This window comes from the organism of the source record quoted next, unplaced genomic scaffold, assembly GCF_019419815.1.
Source record: "Pyrus x bretschneideri cultivar Hongxiangsu unplaced genomic scaffold, Pyrus_bretschneideri_v1 Contig2, whole genome shotgun sequence".
Lineage (NCBI taxonomy): Eukaryota > Viridiplantae > Streptophyta > Magnoliopsida > Rosales > Rosaceae > Pyrus > Pyrus x bretschneideri.
The window spans coordinates 7404069-7420761 of NW_025999501.1; the positions used below are offsets into that span (position 1 = coordinate 7404069).

General features: G+C 37.1%; 2 protein-coding genes across 2 annotated transcripts; one reads left to right on the forward strand and one right to left on the reverse strand.

Annotated features, from left to right (window-relative positions):
* Window positions 1–602: 602 nt before the first annotated feature.
* On the reverse strand, window positions 603–6235 carry LOC103952561 (CBS domain-containing protein CBSCBSPB3). Its single transcript, XM_009364169.3, is given in 15 exon segments — window positions 603–1129; window positions 1744–1833; window positions 1925–2007; window positions 2788–2915; window positions 3152–3258; window positions 4004–4062; window positions 4128–4145; window positions 4148–4232; window positions 4353–4419; window positions 4538–4651; window positions 4778–4856; window positions 5065–5235; window positions 5394–5526; window positions 5604–5772; window positions 5949–6235. Coding segments are annotated over 15 exon segments (1617 nt in total). The 5' UTR covers window positions 6089–6235; the 3' UTR covers window positions 603–955.
* Window positions 6236–13230: 6995 nt separating this feature from the next.
* Window positions 13231–16693, forward strand: LOC103952562 (receptor homology region, transmembrane domain- and RING domain-containing protein 2-like). The gene is made up of 4 exons (XM_009364170.3): window positions 13231–13375; window positions 13586–13816; window positions 14404–14808; window positions 15897–16693. The coding sequence occupies exons 1-4, from the start codon at window positions 13237–13239 to the stop codon at window positions 16472–16474; spliced, it is 1353 nt and encodes a 450-aa protein (XP_009362445.2). The 5' UTR covers window positions 13231–13236; the 3' UTR covers window positions 16475–16693.

Here is a 16693-nt window from a genome sequence, read left to right on the forward strand (position 1 = left end):
AAATATCATTGATCGTGTGGCTGTCCACATGAAGTAAATACGCAATATGTAACTAGTTAGGAACATTTTATGTAAAATTTAGGGTTTAGTGACTTTGGTGAGAAAGAACGAACACTCTAATTTCTCATCAGTCACAAATGCTTTCTTGTTCTCTCTATTTCATATTTTATTTCCAACACTCATAAGCATGATAACGTTCATGATTTTAACTTCTAAATAAAGAGATAAGAGAACCACATGAATACAACAGGAGCTGTAGAGAAGGCAACCGCCCTCGCGCGAGGGTAAAGAGCATCAGTAGTGAGTTCACGGCACGGAGAGGAACTTTTTCTAGTGGAAAGAGATTTCTCTCTGAGAAAAACATATTTCTCATCCCAAGTGCTCTCTTGTTCTCTTGGTTAATGTAACTTTTAGGTATTTGATTACACGTTTGAACTCCCAATCTGATATTTTTGTCAATTATTTAGCCTCTCCATCTTTGACATTGAACTCTCCAAATTCACATGGCACGACTGCCACTTCTAAATCCAATTCCATCCATATACAACGTTATTTTGTTTTTCTGTTGTTGTTGTGGCCACTTTTACCGACGCATTAACGGATTAAACTTGCAACTACGCAATCCCTTCCGCATTATAATTCGAATGAGCTTTACAGATTGCTTGGAGCAAATTCTCCATTTTCTTTTCTCAATATTCTCATTTGCCAAGTAAGCGCGAGCCCTTCCACGGTAATACATGAAACAAAAATATATCTATTTTCCAGTCATCGCCTTCATCCGGCTCTTTTGTTTAACCTACAATATGCATACCTTTAATCCTTGTGCAGTCACAGAACACTTGCTGCTGCTGGTGTTCCGAGCCCTCTGCCAATGAGGTTTGGCAGGGCGAAGTGGGCTCTTGTGTACCTTTATAATCGATCCTAGTATGTTTTCTTTACACAATCGGGACAAGCATTACAGGTTAGTGCGCTTTAAATAGAACAGCACCCCAATGCCTGTTAACACAGCAGCACTTGCCAGAACTCCGGTGTGCAAAGACGTCCATCCCATTCTTTGGGTCGTCGTTGTTCCTGACCCTGATACACTTCGGTGGCTAGAATCAGAGAAGTCCAGATGCAACCTTAGAACCTGAGATAGAGAGAAATAAACCATACAGCTTAAAAATAGTTACACACAAATTCCAATACATCCCAAAATAATTACACATATATACTCCAAAACATCCTTTAGTGATCTGATCCTACCATGAGCAATATGTACAAGTACAGCTCATCAACAGTCAAATTCAACAAGCTACGTAAACGTGCCTCACGGTGTCATATTCTCCATTGAATTCCGGTATAATTGTTAACATATTGAAAAAAAATAACCAAGTAATTATCTTTTTAAGTATTTCATTTTTTCCCTCATGAAAAACTTCTCTTTCTCAGTGTAATTTAAACGCTCAGCCCTTCATCCCCAAAACTATCAATATAAAAGTTTCTCAACTGCAAACCATTATTAAATGATCATTTGCACTTGGTCAAAGTGCAGTCAAGAAAGGAAAGGTTTTTTAATGGCATTTGCCGGGCTTCTAATTAAGAGATTTAACTTCTAACCAAATCAAAGTATCAACAAATATGTTCACAAGTATTAACAACTACATAAGGGGGGAGGTCATTAAAAGTTTAATTTATAATAACTGCGGCAAAATGCTTAAAAAGGCCTTAGAAATCCAATAAAGGAGCGTATAGTTATGCTACCTTCAGTCCCATTCCTCGAGCATGGCTGACTGCGCTAATAAGATCATCATCAGTTGCAAGTAGAACTCTATCACCATCTTCATCTTCAAACTGGGGGGAAAAGAATTACTAAAAGTAAACACTAAGAAGTTTTGCAGCCCAATAAATCAGATGAAACCAAAAATTAGCTCAAAGCTTTAACCAAAATGTGAGGATGATCATGATCATCAGCCACACGGATTCTTTTCATGATAGCAGATACCAGCTCATCTAAATTTTCCATGCCTGAAGAGAATAAACAAAAAAAATACAATCAGGAAAGGCAAAAAATAAGGTCATTGTGGGTTCAATTATAGCATCTAAACATTTGATCTGTAAACACACAAAAATTAAACCACGTCCATTAACTCAGTCACAGAGCTCTCCCCACACACAGTGCTGATCTAGCCCAGTGAAAACTAAACCCAATCTGCCAATCACCACCAATGGGCAGTAGTTATGGACACTTCTAAACCAAACCACAGAGACTAATGTATCACCGCACAGCAAATTCTATGCCATAACTAATACCCCTGTCAGACCGAGTCCACTGCTGCGTACCACTCATGCAAGCTTCCATTAATTTTCCCATCCACAGATATAATCTAACCCATTGATCACTAATTAAATGAAAATTCGAGATCCCAGTTTTCTAGACTCTATAATAGTAGGAGAGGTGGAATTAACAGATGCCACATACCAAATACGAACATTTTTTTACAAAGGAAGACTTAACCTTCTAAATTTTGAGGGGTGAAAAGTGAGCAACCTGGCATCAATTTGGCATCCATATAAATAAAAAAATAAAAAAAACTCAAGAGTGCGTAGTAAAATAATAAGGATAAACTTGATAGTTTGACGCAGAGAGGGCACAATAGTTTAACAATTTGTAATTGACCCAATTCTATCCTTTCACTAAGCAATCACTCCACAAATATTCATGCTAGAAATGGTATATTTAGGTCATCAAGCAAGGTGATGGCAAAGTATGCTGGCAATAATTTTTGGCCTTCGACCACCACTCACCACAATTAATTCGATGCACTCGACCCCTAAGATCTTCAAATTTGAAGGCAAATGAATCTCCAAGACCAAGAGAAGGATAAGAAAACTTTCCATCAGCCCCATCAGAAGCCATCACTGTAGACAATTCACTGAAAACAAAAAGCCCTAAGCATGGTTACTGAATAACCGGGTTACCCAAAAACAGAATCAGTGATGAAACATAATTACAATATGCATCTGTGCAAATAATTTTTCTTTTCCATAGTTTCGTTATCTCAAAATGTCCGATCAATCAATCTCACATCAGCACTGGATTTTATAATTCAGTATAAAAATTGGGTAGGTGAACCTAATTTAAGTGACGTTATTAGCAAGTTTTGAATACCTTTGAGTATCACAATCATCAGGTGGCTCCAAAGCAAGTGCTGAATCCCAGAATTTTTGCATCATTGTGTTTGCCATATCATTAACCGTTCCTGAGCTACTTTCAACCTAGGAAAGGAATGAACGACAACTAATTAATCAATTTATCCTTGGAAGTTTTACAAAAGTGATAAATGAGAATATCCAAGGGGCTTTAAACAATGCAACTATCATTAGAATTAACCCAGGTTTTTTTCTTCCTTCTCACTTTTGGCCCAATTTGCAGTTATTTCTTTTTGTTTCAAGGCTAATTTTCCCTTGAAGGCAAATAATGGAAACAAATTAAAAGTCCTTCAATTCAATACATTTATAGCACCCAAATTTTGAATTTTAGTTTCAAACATTGATGGCCGAAAAGTTCATAATTCGCATGCACCAAATCAAAAAACTCAGGCAACAACCATAAGTATAATGCACATAAGAATCTAAGATACATATAATCTACGTAGTCAAAAGACAAAAATCAAGACTAACATGGCAATCAAGGAGGAAAGATGCATGCAGAATTTGTAAACCATATAAGGAACGAAATAGAAATAGAAGTAAAATAAAATCAGACAACTATGAGAAACACACCCACAAGACACGTTAGGCCAGCTTCTATTATACCATAATTGGAAAATTAGAAACATAAACCAGTATAATGCATTGAATTATATATTGGGCAATCCCATCCATTAAAAGTTCAATATCTTCCACTTCAATGAAAAATCAACATCTTTCACATACAAAGGCAAAGGAAAAAAAAATTAAACTAAAAATTTCACTCTGATGATTGAAGCACGAATCTAAACCACAACCGCAATGACTTTACCATAGACACTGCCGCATGAGTTATCTGCAGAACATCCAAGCAAGCAGCAATGCATCCATCTGCGCAAACAGATGTCAATACACCTTATAAACACTAAAATATGTCCTTAAAATGTACCACTCACCTCTGTCTAAGACAGGAGATGTAAGAACTTCCCTTCATGCATTATATGCAGCGCATCAAGGATCGTTGTCTCTAACGAGGCACACTCAGGGTTTGGAGTCATTACCTAAAGAAATTATTTGGATAGCACAAGTTTGTTCAAGGAAGCTTATTTTAAAAATGGAACAGAGCTATATACTTAATACGAAATATAGAATAATCAAACATTCGATGGTTTAGAGTAAACCTTTTCCACCAGAGTCAACTCAGGAGAGACATTTTGCGCCACAACTCGCATAAGGATATCCTTGGAACTGCAGTCAGTCAAAAGCAAACATCATATGATATTCATTAAAAAGAAGACAGACAACATCCAAGAATAACATCTAAGTGCACAATGTTCATAAACAAATATATGGTAAAGAACAATACGTTAGTATCCCCTGAATCTTGTTGCCCGTTATAATTATGACTGAATTAACCCGAAACTCCCGCATCCTTTTTGCTGCAACATAGACAGGATCCGATGGAGAAACAACAGCAACCCTGAAATCATAAAGCTACAAGCTTGGCAATAGAAAATAAACTTTAAACAAAAATCACAGCCAAAATCAATTAATTGCATCCTCCCACAAAGAGGGCCAAATGGCAAGTCACGCTAAAGAACTGTACTTCGTATTTTCACCAATGATGGTTGACAAGGAAGGCTTGAACATTCGATCCCTCATAGTTTCTAGAAAAGCATATGGAGCTGCAATACATGATGATAAACAGAACAAAAAAAGTCAAATTTTACCAGATGTATCATATGTATGTACCAAAATAATAAACAAAGAGGATCCGTTACAATACAGTGCAGGTTCTCTATAAAGCAGAGGTGTTTCAAAAACATTACGTAGGAAGCAACTTCCAATCAGACTCAAAGTAATTTAGTAAGATTTTTAAACATTATTACGGACCAGAAAAATTGCCTCCCATCTGGCGTTCAACTCCTTCAACTGCAGCAGCAATGGCACTCCCCTGCTCCGCTGCCTTCTCCAATCTTGATATAGCATCGTAGAGACATTTTGTGATATCTAACAAGGCAATAACTTCACCACTCTCTACAACAGGGAGGTGTCTGAATTTACCTGTCAACAGAAAAAGAAAAGAAGTCACCTTTTTATGCCCAATGTAGCCATAACAAATGAAGATTTCGAAGCAATTCTTAGACAAATTCACACACAGACAAACGCAATAAAAATCGCCAAAGAAATAAAACCTTGTTAGATAAAAAAAAAAAACTAACCTTGGATCATCTTCTGAAGAGCTTCAAGAGCAGATGAATCAGAATTAACAAAAATAGGATTCCGCGTCATGATCTTTGACACAATTGTCTGCTCCGGTCTCAACCCCTCGGCAATGACTCTAGCGGAAATGTCCTGAAAGCAAAGTACCATAAGCAAAGCTGACACTCAAAAACTCACAGCAACAGCCAATTATGAGTTATAAATTGAACCTTGTCTGTCACAATTCCGGAAAGCAACGCATTTGAATCAGTTAAGAGCACAGCATCCACACGGCGAGCCGCCATCCTCCGACATGCATCGGATACTGTTGTCCCCTCGGGAATAGTTAGGGCTTTCGACAACCGTAGCTTCTTCACCGTCCTCTCCCCACCACCAGACCTTTTTAAATATTAAAATTAAAACACCATTTCGGTAAAAAAATTAAAGGCAAGTTTTGCAGACCCCAATTCTCAAACTTGAAATCAGCTATACAAACAAAGGCAAGGAAATTTTTCCGGGAAACCATTTTCTCGGGAAACAAACAAAGAGCAAACGAGAAAGGAGAGAAAACTTACGAAAGGGGAGGAGGAGAGGAGGGTTTGCTGGTGGTGCCATTAGAGGTTCCATTCTCGGGAGGGGGAGATTTCTTAATCGCGGCGGAGGGGCCGCGTCTTTGGCTGAGACTGGTCCGCCTCACACCCACTTGACTGCTCATCTCTCTTCTCTGCGATTATTAGGGTTTCTCTTTATCTGGACCGCAGAAACCCTAATTTAGTTGCAGTGATGAGGAGGGAGATGGAGAAGGAGAGAAGGTCAGTGTTTCGGGTGGGTTGTGGCTGCCTGTCTCCAACCCTCTCTCCCTCTCTCCCTCTCCCTTCCTTTCTTTTTGGGTATTAAAATTGGAGTGAGACGGAGAGTTATTGGTAATGAATTCGGATCCTCTATGTGAACATCTCGGATCCATCGATTATATATTCATCGTACGGTCATAAATTATTTTAAATATTTTTATTTAAAATTAAATACAAACAACTAAAAACTGACTGCACAATATACGATGAATAAACATGATTTACAAATCCTCAGAATCTTCACCAAAATAATCCTGAAATGATCTTGTTGGATTTGTAATTGCCAAATCCCACTGACTTGACAGTTCAAATTAAACATGAAATTTAAGAGCAGGGAGAATGATAATTATCAGGAAAATGCTACTTTTTTATCATATTTTTATACTATATTTGTACTATTTTTCTAATAATGATAAGACTAAGGTTCAAAACTCGCATCGAGCAACACTGGCAAGATCTCCGAATCAGGCCTGTCAGGCTCAAGTAGTCGTGGCCCACCAGGTTGCAGCTCCCAATCCATCAACCACTACAAGTCGACCCGCACTTGAGCTAGCGCACCCAACTTGGCTCTACACCTTCAGATCGGTCTCATAACCTGTTTAACCAAATCAATTGCCTATTGCTGGACCTGTTGACCTGATAAGCGAACCAACAGTTGAACCAAGGTTTTTCACCTCCTTTTTTGACAGATTTGACCCTGCCATAATGCACTTCTCATGAAGTATCCTGAAGCAAGACAAGAGTTGATGATGGTATATCTATCCAAAGGTGTCCCAGCAAGTAACCACTCAACCAGCCTCGAACGAGTGTTCAGGCAATGTGCACCCCTACCTTGGACGCATATTGAGGCTACAATTAGATTGCCATGTATGTGCCAGACAAGGAGAATAATGTGTTTGTCATTGAGCGAGACATCTGCTACTATAAAGTCATGCCCTTCGACCTCAAGAAGGTAGGAGCGACTTACCAACGATTGGTAAACATGATGTTTAAGAAGCAGATCAAAAAAACCATGAATGTCAATGTTGATGACATCATGGTGAAGGCAAGCAACGGTCAGACCACATAAAAAACTTGGCGAAAACATTCAACATCCTCTTGGAATACAAGATGAAGCTCAAACCCACTAAATAAACATTTGGAGTCTCATCAAGCAGATTCTTAGGATGCCTTCTTATCTAACGAGGAAATCCCCAACTACTATGAACAAGATCCAAAATATTGTACAAGTTCACTTATGCAGAATTGGATCCTCTCCGGACCCATTTCATGTGGACCTTGCAAACCACTTTATCCTAACTGATCACCATACAACAAACGGTCGATAATTCCAATCATTTTATTTTGGCTTTTTTTATTAACATCTCACAAAATGTTGAATGCACCCCACATTAAATGACTTATGTACCCTATTATGCAATGACAATTTCAACCTTATTAGGTTTTTAAAAAAAATAAAAAATTTCTAAAAACACCCTAAATCACTTTTAACCTATTATTTATCTTCTTCAACTATCAAACATCTCACTCTCCATTGTTAAACAAAACCCTAACCAAGGTATCTCGTTATTTTATTCTCTAATTTTGATTTCAAAGGATATTAGTCCAACATATTTGTAAGATCCCACATCGTCCAGGGGTGAGGATCTTGTAAGCCTTATATGTATATTCCCATCTTTACCTAGCACAAGGCTTTTTGGGAGCTCACTGGCTTCGGGTTCTATCGGAACTCCGAAGTTAAGTGAGTTCGGATGAGAGCACTCCCAGGATGGGTGACCCACTGAGAAGTTCTCGTGTGAGTTCCCAGAAACAAAACCATAAGGGCGTGGTCGAGGCCCAAAGCTGACAATATCGTGCTACGGTGGTGGATCGGGCCCATGATGTGGTGGGGGCCCGGGTGGGGATGTGACAATTTGGTATCATAGCTAATCCCTGGCCAGAAGTGTGCCGACGAGGACGTTGGGCTCCTAAGAGGGGTGGATTGTAAGATCTCACATTGCCCAGGGGTGAGGATCCTGTAAGCCTTATATGTATATTATCATCTTTACCTAGCACAAGGCATTTTGGGAGCTCACTGGCTTCGGGTTCCATCAGAACTCCGAAGTTAAGCGAGTTCGGACGAGAGCACTCCTAGGATGGGTGACCCATTGGGAAGTTCTCGTGTGAGTTCTCAGAAACAAAACCATGAGGGCGTGGTCAGGCCCAAAGCGAACAATATCGTGTTACGGTAGAGTCGAGCCTGAGATGTGATGGGGGCCCGGACCGGGATGTGACATATCTACTTGTGATTTCCCAGGAAACTATACTACCCAAGCCTATTATTGATTGATTTAAGCTTAATATTTATTTACAATTCCCAGAAAACCCGATTATCTGAAGGCTTTTCTCTTAGGAAGTTCTCACTATTTTCAATAGTGAATTACTACAACATAACTTATTCCATTCAATGGTTAATTACTGCAATATAACTCATTCCGTTTAATTGGCGGCTCTCAAGTGACTATTTTCTTCTCTCTACATCAATCACACAGGATGTTAGAGTTTTACTCCAAAGTCAATTTAATTTATAAAAATTAAAATGAGTATTATAAGATTTGAAGAATGTGGGGTGTGTAGAAAATGTAAGGTTTATGCTAGGAATGTGGGGTGTTAAGTATTTTGGGAAAGTATGTGGGGTGTAGCAATATAATTTTTAATTGAAAAAACAAATGTGAGGTGTATTAAGTATGTAAGATTTATTAAAAATTATGTCGGATGTTAATATAATAAGTCTTTATTTTTCTTCTTTGCGCCAAACTTTGTTTGTTTTGGGCATGCCTTCGTCTTCTCTCTCGCCTTCCACACCACAATTCATTGAAGAAAAGATTAAGACCTTCAAGATTGCTGCAAATCTACAATTTTCCATCCTTCCACTAATTTTCAATTGCAAAAAAAAAAAAATCTGGAAACTCTTTCGATTTTCCAGACCTTCAAGATTGCTACAAATCCAAAATCAATTTCAACTACAAAAATATGAAAACTGTTTCAATTTCAACTTTTAATTTCTTGTTGTCATTGTGTCACGTGTATAAGGCCCTTCGTTTTGTGTTTCTCTTTCTAAACTGTCGATGATGGGTGACTGCCGAGAAGGCAACCGAGAAGAGTTTGGTAAAAGTGAGCGAATAGTTAAGAAAAGAAATAGCTTTAATCCTTACCGTCCGTTATCTATTGAATAGTGAGGATGTAGCGATGTCAACGGTTCGGTTTGGGGACGAAAATTCTATATCCATCCTCATAACCACGAAAATTAACCATATCCATAACCGCAAATTAATCATCGGGGATTATCCATAATCGTATCCACCGGGTAACGGATTTTCAATCAGTTATCGGTTATATCTATATTCGTCAAAAAACAAAAAAGAAAGATTATATTTATCCAATTGACACATTATAAATTTTAGTAGATACTAATTCCATCATTAAATAGCAACATCCAATTACAAAAAACTAACAATATATTTGAAGTTGTTCAGGATAACATGCACTAATTTCTTGACAATGAGACTCTTGAAGAGAGATGAATCTGATAAACTTGTAATATTTGATAATTGATATAGAAAATGATTCAATGAATTAATTTGGTTGAGTATAACAATAAGAGTATTGAATTGATGAGGTTGTTGGTATGCCCCATGCATGATGTTTGGTGCATAATAAAGATAGTATATGGTTTGATGCTTGCATAATGAATTAGTATATAGAGGGTTCGGTAAATTTAATAAAATTATATTATATATCAAATATATATATATATATATATTCGGGTCGGATTCGGGGATGGATACGGATTGGGGACCCTTATAACCATATCCAGAACCATAATCGAATAAAGTTCACGGTTTTTACCCATATCCATACCATACCCGAATTTTCATATCCAATTCCAATCCATTTAGGCGGTTATCCACGATTATCGGGTTTAACAGTTAAAATTGCCATCCGATGGTCCATATGAAATGGGTTTGGATAGGATCTAACTCCCACTTACGTGTCGGTGATCATAAATCATGTCTTGTGAAGTAAGCCCCACTTCTTAAGTTACTAGAGTTAGAACTTCATATTTTCTTTTTCAATTGTTTAGAAGGCTAAAGGTTCAAAAGCCAAAAAATAATTTGATTTGCCCAAAAATTCATTTTCAATCAAAGGTTGGTCTATAATTATATGGAACCCTCTATGCCTTTATTTGGTCAAAAGGGCATCAAGCTGGCCAAATATAACCCTGTTTTTAGCTTTTTTTTTGGGGGCCCGACTTCTCAGTTATAATAATTAATTCAAATCTAATAGCTAGATTTGAAAACATCCAAAGGTAGTTTATTTAAATTAACTACTAAGTTTAAAGTATAAACTTAAAACTAATAAATTATTGAGGGACTATGTTTAGCCCTTCAATTGGAGATGATATATGACCATCTCTAACTGAAGGGTCCAGAGGGCTAAAGGGCCAAAAATAGTCTGAAAACCATCTCCAATCGAGGGCTAGACCAAAGGGCTCGTGGATCCCACTGGACAAAAAGGATCAAAGGGCCAACCGACTGACCCAACTCCGCCAGCCGGCCAACCTTGGGCTGGCTAGAATTTTCATTATTCCGACAAGAATGGTGGGCCTTTTTATTTGTTTTTTTTTTTTTTACAAAATTAATTTTTTTTAAAAAAAAATTCTATTTTTTTACTATAACTTCCAAGCCATTATACAACATTAAATTGAATTAAGTAACATGAAACAACATTAAACAATATGAAACAACATTAAATAACATTAAATTTAAATAATAAATTATGTTTGGCCCTATGACCCTTTGACCCTCAGTTAGAGACGGTTTTTTGTGACAGGGCTAAAAGGAGCCCTATGACCCTTTGGCTCTTGGTTGGAGATGGAGGCAAATATGACCTTATACTGTTCATTAAAATATTAATATATTGGAGGACCAGATGGCTAAAACGAGCCATCTGGCCCTCGTTCGGTTGGAGATGGTCTACGAGTATGGCATGACAATGTTCATTTAAAAAAAATATTTTATAGGGTTATAATTCTAGACATGGCTATATTTAGTCATTTCAGTTGGAGATGACCTCATGTTCACTTCGTTGAACTTTCCATGTTTTATGCATGGAGGAGGATTATCTTCTACTAATCTCTCTATTCCTTTCTCTTTCATTTTATTTGAATGGTTATGATCAAGTCACATTAAAATCTTACATTGAATTTTTTTTTTTGTTTACAATGACAAAAGACAAAAGTAAAGTGTGAAGGGAGAAAAAAGAAGTGGACGAAAAGAAGAGAAAAGAGAATCCTACTCTTTTATGCATAGCTCAAAAGGGGTTCCAAATCCAATAGAACAAAAGAGGAACACTAATGCGGATGAAAACGAATATGCACGCCTATCAGCTAGATAAAGCTTCTAATGAAGCTTCTGATTGTCCACCTAATAGTCCACATATTCATAATGATTCCAACTCAAAATAGCCAACAAAGAAGAAAATGGGTAGGCCAGAGTAGAATCCAATCCACAAGAAAATGGGTAAAGCCGACAATGGATCGAATGCCAAATGCTTGACGCGAGTGCGCGTGCACAAATTCAATATGTAATGCACTCGATAACAATCGATTGTATTTTAATTTATTATTCATAAATCATCGTTGAAAAAATATGATCTAAAAACATTTGCGATGCCCTGTTAGAAGACAATCATTTGTAATGTTTCATTTTGTTGTCATTGAGGATAATAATTTTTGCAGGACACTCTTTTTTTCTTCAACCGGGTTGAAATTTCCAGCAAGATTTTTATGGAAACCTATTTATACACCCTATTCTCATATATACATATTCTACTAAATTCTTAATGAATATCATATGTTTTCAAAACAAAAAGAAAAATATGTCCAATGTTTCTTACGAAAAAAATAATAATATGGATTAACTTTTCTTTTTTAATCACTAAATGAACCGACGTCGTTTTATTTAGGGAATTTTTAGAAAAAAAAAGTTAGAGCACTGCTGCACAGCAGCTGCAGAAACCCAGAACACCAAACATCTCCATGAGCAGCCATTACTTTCGACGAGATCAGAGGGGCGGAACCACCACTTATGAGTTTGATTTCTAGCAAGTGAAGGGGTGACCGCCTCTCTTTGTCACTTTGTAGCTTCGCTGCTGTGCACGACTATCAATTAGATAAAGCTTCTGATTTTCCACCTAGTAGTCCACATATTCATGATGATTACAACTCAAAAAAGCCAACCAAGAAGAAAATGGGTAAGACCAATGTGGAATCCAATCCACAAGAAAATGTGGGAAGCGGATCGTTGAAAAAATATGGTCTAAAAACATTTGCGATGTCTTGTTAGAAGACAATTATTTGTAATGTTTAATTTCATTATCATTGAGGATAATAATTTTTGAAGGATATTTTTTTTTTTGTTCGACTGAGTTGAAATTAACAAAGTTTTATAAGGTTTGTTTATGCACCCTATTCCTATATATACGTATTCTACTCAATTCTTAATGAATATCGTATTTAAAAAAAAAATATGTCCAACATTTTCTTACGAAAAAAATCAGACAAATACGTAATCATCACGACATTCAGACAAGTTCTTTTATTATTCCGCAAAATCTCAAATAAAAGCTTATTTAAGAGGTCCTTGGTAAAAATGATATTTAACCAATTATTTTTGTTTTTTCTGGAAGCTAAAACAGCACTTATATTTTAAACTTATCAATAATCACATAATAATAATATAATAATATGGATTGGAAGGAACTGGAGTTCCTGTATGATTGAACTTCCACTTTTAATTTTAAAGCATCAAAGTAGGTAGAAAATAGGGATTCCAGATGCTTTGCGGATCAGGAGATGGATTTAATTAAATTATATTATCGTTTTTGCTACTCTGTCTGTTCTTTTCCCCAACCAGGTTGAGAGTTAAATTATCCAGAATTGGTGCGTTAGGGTTTTTGTGTGGGGAGATTGATGAGCACTATGAATCTGGCGGTGGTTCTGGTGGCGGTGGCGGTGGTTTTGTTCGGCCGATTTTGCATCACCGACGCCAATGTGGTGCTGATCGGGAACAACGTTACTCTTTCTTTCGATGACATGGAAGCTAGTTTCGGTGAGTTCCTTTTGATTTTCTCTTCACGTTTTAAATTTTTGTTTGGTTGCTAAGAAAATTTCCGTTTCGTTTGTAAGAAATTGTGGGAAACAAGAGTAGCTGAAGGCGAGACCAAACTGATAGTAATTCTATGTATCTGTGTGTTTGTTTGTTGTTTGACATGCTTATGTTTTTATTGATTTTTGTGGTGGACAATGATGATCATTCCAGCTCCGGCGGTTAAGGGTTCGGGGGAATGCGGAGTATTGTATTTGGCAGAGCCTCCTGATGCGTGCTCGACATTGACTAATCAAGTTGAACAAGGCACGAATCGTAGCTCCCCGTTTGTTTTGATCGTAAGAGGAGGGTGTATTTTTGAGGATAAAGTTAGAAGAGCTCAAAAGGCCGGCTTCAAAGCTGCAATTATCTACGACAACGAAGTTAGCAGCGTCTTGGTTTCAAGTAATGACCTTTTCCGATAACTATTTTTCATGCCTAGCGTTTTGATTTGTCAAGTTCGATACTTTCCAGCAATTACTTACTGATCAATGAAAATTAACGGTGTTATTGGAGATGTAAACAATACACAAGTCTGTCCACGCCTCCCAAATTGTCATAAGCTCCTAAGTAAACCACTGTCTTGCTAGTTATAACTCAGCTTAGTTGTATTTACTTTATCGATTCGAACTAGGTGCATGAAAACTAAAATTAGAAAGATAAATTATAGCAAAAAGTGTCACAAGAGGAAGATATTATAAAAAAGTGTTTGAAGGTTGACTATTATGCTTGAACGATAGATTCAGACTTTGTTAATTACATATATGTGTATTTTAATTTTCTATTCAATGCCCGAAAGGTTTACACCTCAATGCCTCAGGCTTAGACCTTGCCTTCATAAACATTGTGCACTGCTGCCCTCTTCTCTATTTTTATTTTTCTCTATACCCTTTTCTCCTCTCAAATAGTTTAAGTTTTAATTCTTTATTTTAATTGTAATTTCTTTTTGCCCTTTCTATAATCTGTAATTCCCTGTTGTGTGGAAACTACAGTGGCAGGAAATTCAGCTGGTATAAAAATATACGCTGTGTTCGTTTCGAAAGCTTCTGGTGAACTACTAAAGAAGTACGCTGGACTTACTAACATGGAGCTGTGGCTAATTGCAAGCTTTGAGAATTCAGCGTGGTCAATCATGGCAATCTCTTTCATTTCATTGCTTGCCATGTCTGCGGTGCTGGCTACTTGTTTTTTCGTTCGTAGGCATCGAATAAGACGAGAAAGGCCTCAAGCTTCTCGTGTTCGAGAATTTCATGGGATGAGCAAGCGCTTAGTAAAAGCAATGCCAAGTTTGATATTTACCGCAGTTTTAGAGGACAACTGTACATCAAGAACATGTGCTATATGTCTTGAGGACTATAGTGTTGGAGAAAAACTCAGGATTCTGCCATGTCGTCATAGTAAGTTTCTTTTTGTTCTGCCATGTGAAAAATATTGTTCCTGCAGTGCATTTTTTTGTTTGATTGATTGCCCGGTGTTTCGTTAGCATTTTGAATGCATCTATGATATCTACTCTAGTAAGGTATGCTAAAGTTTATTTGTTGGTCACATTTGATGGCTCAGTTAGCATAGACAAAGAATTGGTTGCTCATTGTTTCCCATTATCAGTATTCAGAAGTTGCGCTACATTTTGGATTTCAACTGGGCTTGACCAAGTGGGTTGGGTGCCACAAGTTGCATTATTTTTTGGGACTTTAACGTCACTTGGCTGTGTAAATAAGGCATATAAGATCTCATGACTTTATTTAGTAGAGGAAAAAAGAGCTTATTTAATTTGTTCTTACAAGGCTTGAAATCCTGATAGAATTTTTGGGCAAATATCTGTTCTTGTTTGAAGTACTGATTAGCGGTCCACTAGGAGAGACTGACTTGGAACGATGGAAGAATCATATAAAACATCTCATTTGTTTGATGTTTACTTCATGTTATGGCAGTATAATTCGTATCCTGCAAAGTACAAACTCTTGGTAATGCTTTTGTAATGGCAATGTATATATTTGTGTATGCTGAAAATTTGGATATCTATCCAGTAATTCTAGAATGTTGGTAGTGGTTAAATTTTGTTCAGATAACTTATCTTGGAATGATGGAAGAATCATATAAAACGTCTCATTTGTTTGATGTTTACTTCATGGTTTGGCAGTAGAATTCCTATCCTGCAAAGTACAAACTCTTGGTAATGCTTTTGTAATGGCAATGTATATATTTGTGTATGCTGAAAATTTGGATACCTTTCCAGTAATTCTAGAATGTTGTTAGTGGTTAAATTTTGAATGGTGATAAAATGTGAAGTAGTTTTTGAGGAAACATTTAAACATCTCCCAATTTGATAACTTGCCATTATATTAATCTAGCCTAATGAAAGTTGTTCAATGTCAATGTAACTAGCATACAGAATGTAGAATCTTGAACAACTTTTCTCTTCAGCTATATATTTACTTAAGTATTGTATGCATATCTCACTATATGTTTTCCCGGATTTTGACAGAATTTCATGCTTTCTGTGTGGATTCTTGGCTTACTTCATGGAGAACCTTTTGTCCAGTTTGCAAGCGTGATGCAAGAGCTAACACAGGTGATCTACCCGCCTCAGAATCCACACCATTGCTTTCATCCAGTCCATCCTCTGTGGCATCTTCTGTACTTTCATCTATGAGATCATCAATAGCATCATCTTCAGCAATACAGATAGGACCAGCATTGTCACGGAATCCTTCAGTTTCTCATTCTCACTCTTACGCTAGCACAAGTCACATTCAGCAGTCTCTTAGGTCCTCCTATCGCCAGTCCCCTTCTATTAGTGCAAGCAGAAGTTCAATGGACCTCCGAAATGTCTCGTCCCAAAGGTCTCATGCTTCCTATTTTGTATCACCCCATTCCTTTGGATACCCATCTTTATTACCCCCACATTCAAGATACATATCCGTTGGACACTTTCCAAGCCCTAGCAATGCATCACCAAGCTACATCAGTTCTTCCAGTCATCGACAGCATCCACTACATTGTAGTGAATCAGCTGCAACGTTTTCTCCTTATTCTTCTGCTCAATCTCTTCCTGAATGCTGATCAAGATTTACAAAATAGCTTGAGGGGAAGGTGAACCAAGATGCTTTTCTCCACTTTGACCTCACCTTGTTGTAGTATGGTGATTGGGGTTATAGGTTGTGAATGCTTGCTATATGCCAGAATTCACACCTGAAATGTTTCTTGTTACCACCTCACATGTATAAGCTTTACCTTGTCTATACTCTATAGTTATAATTTACAAGATATGTTTATGGTTCA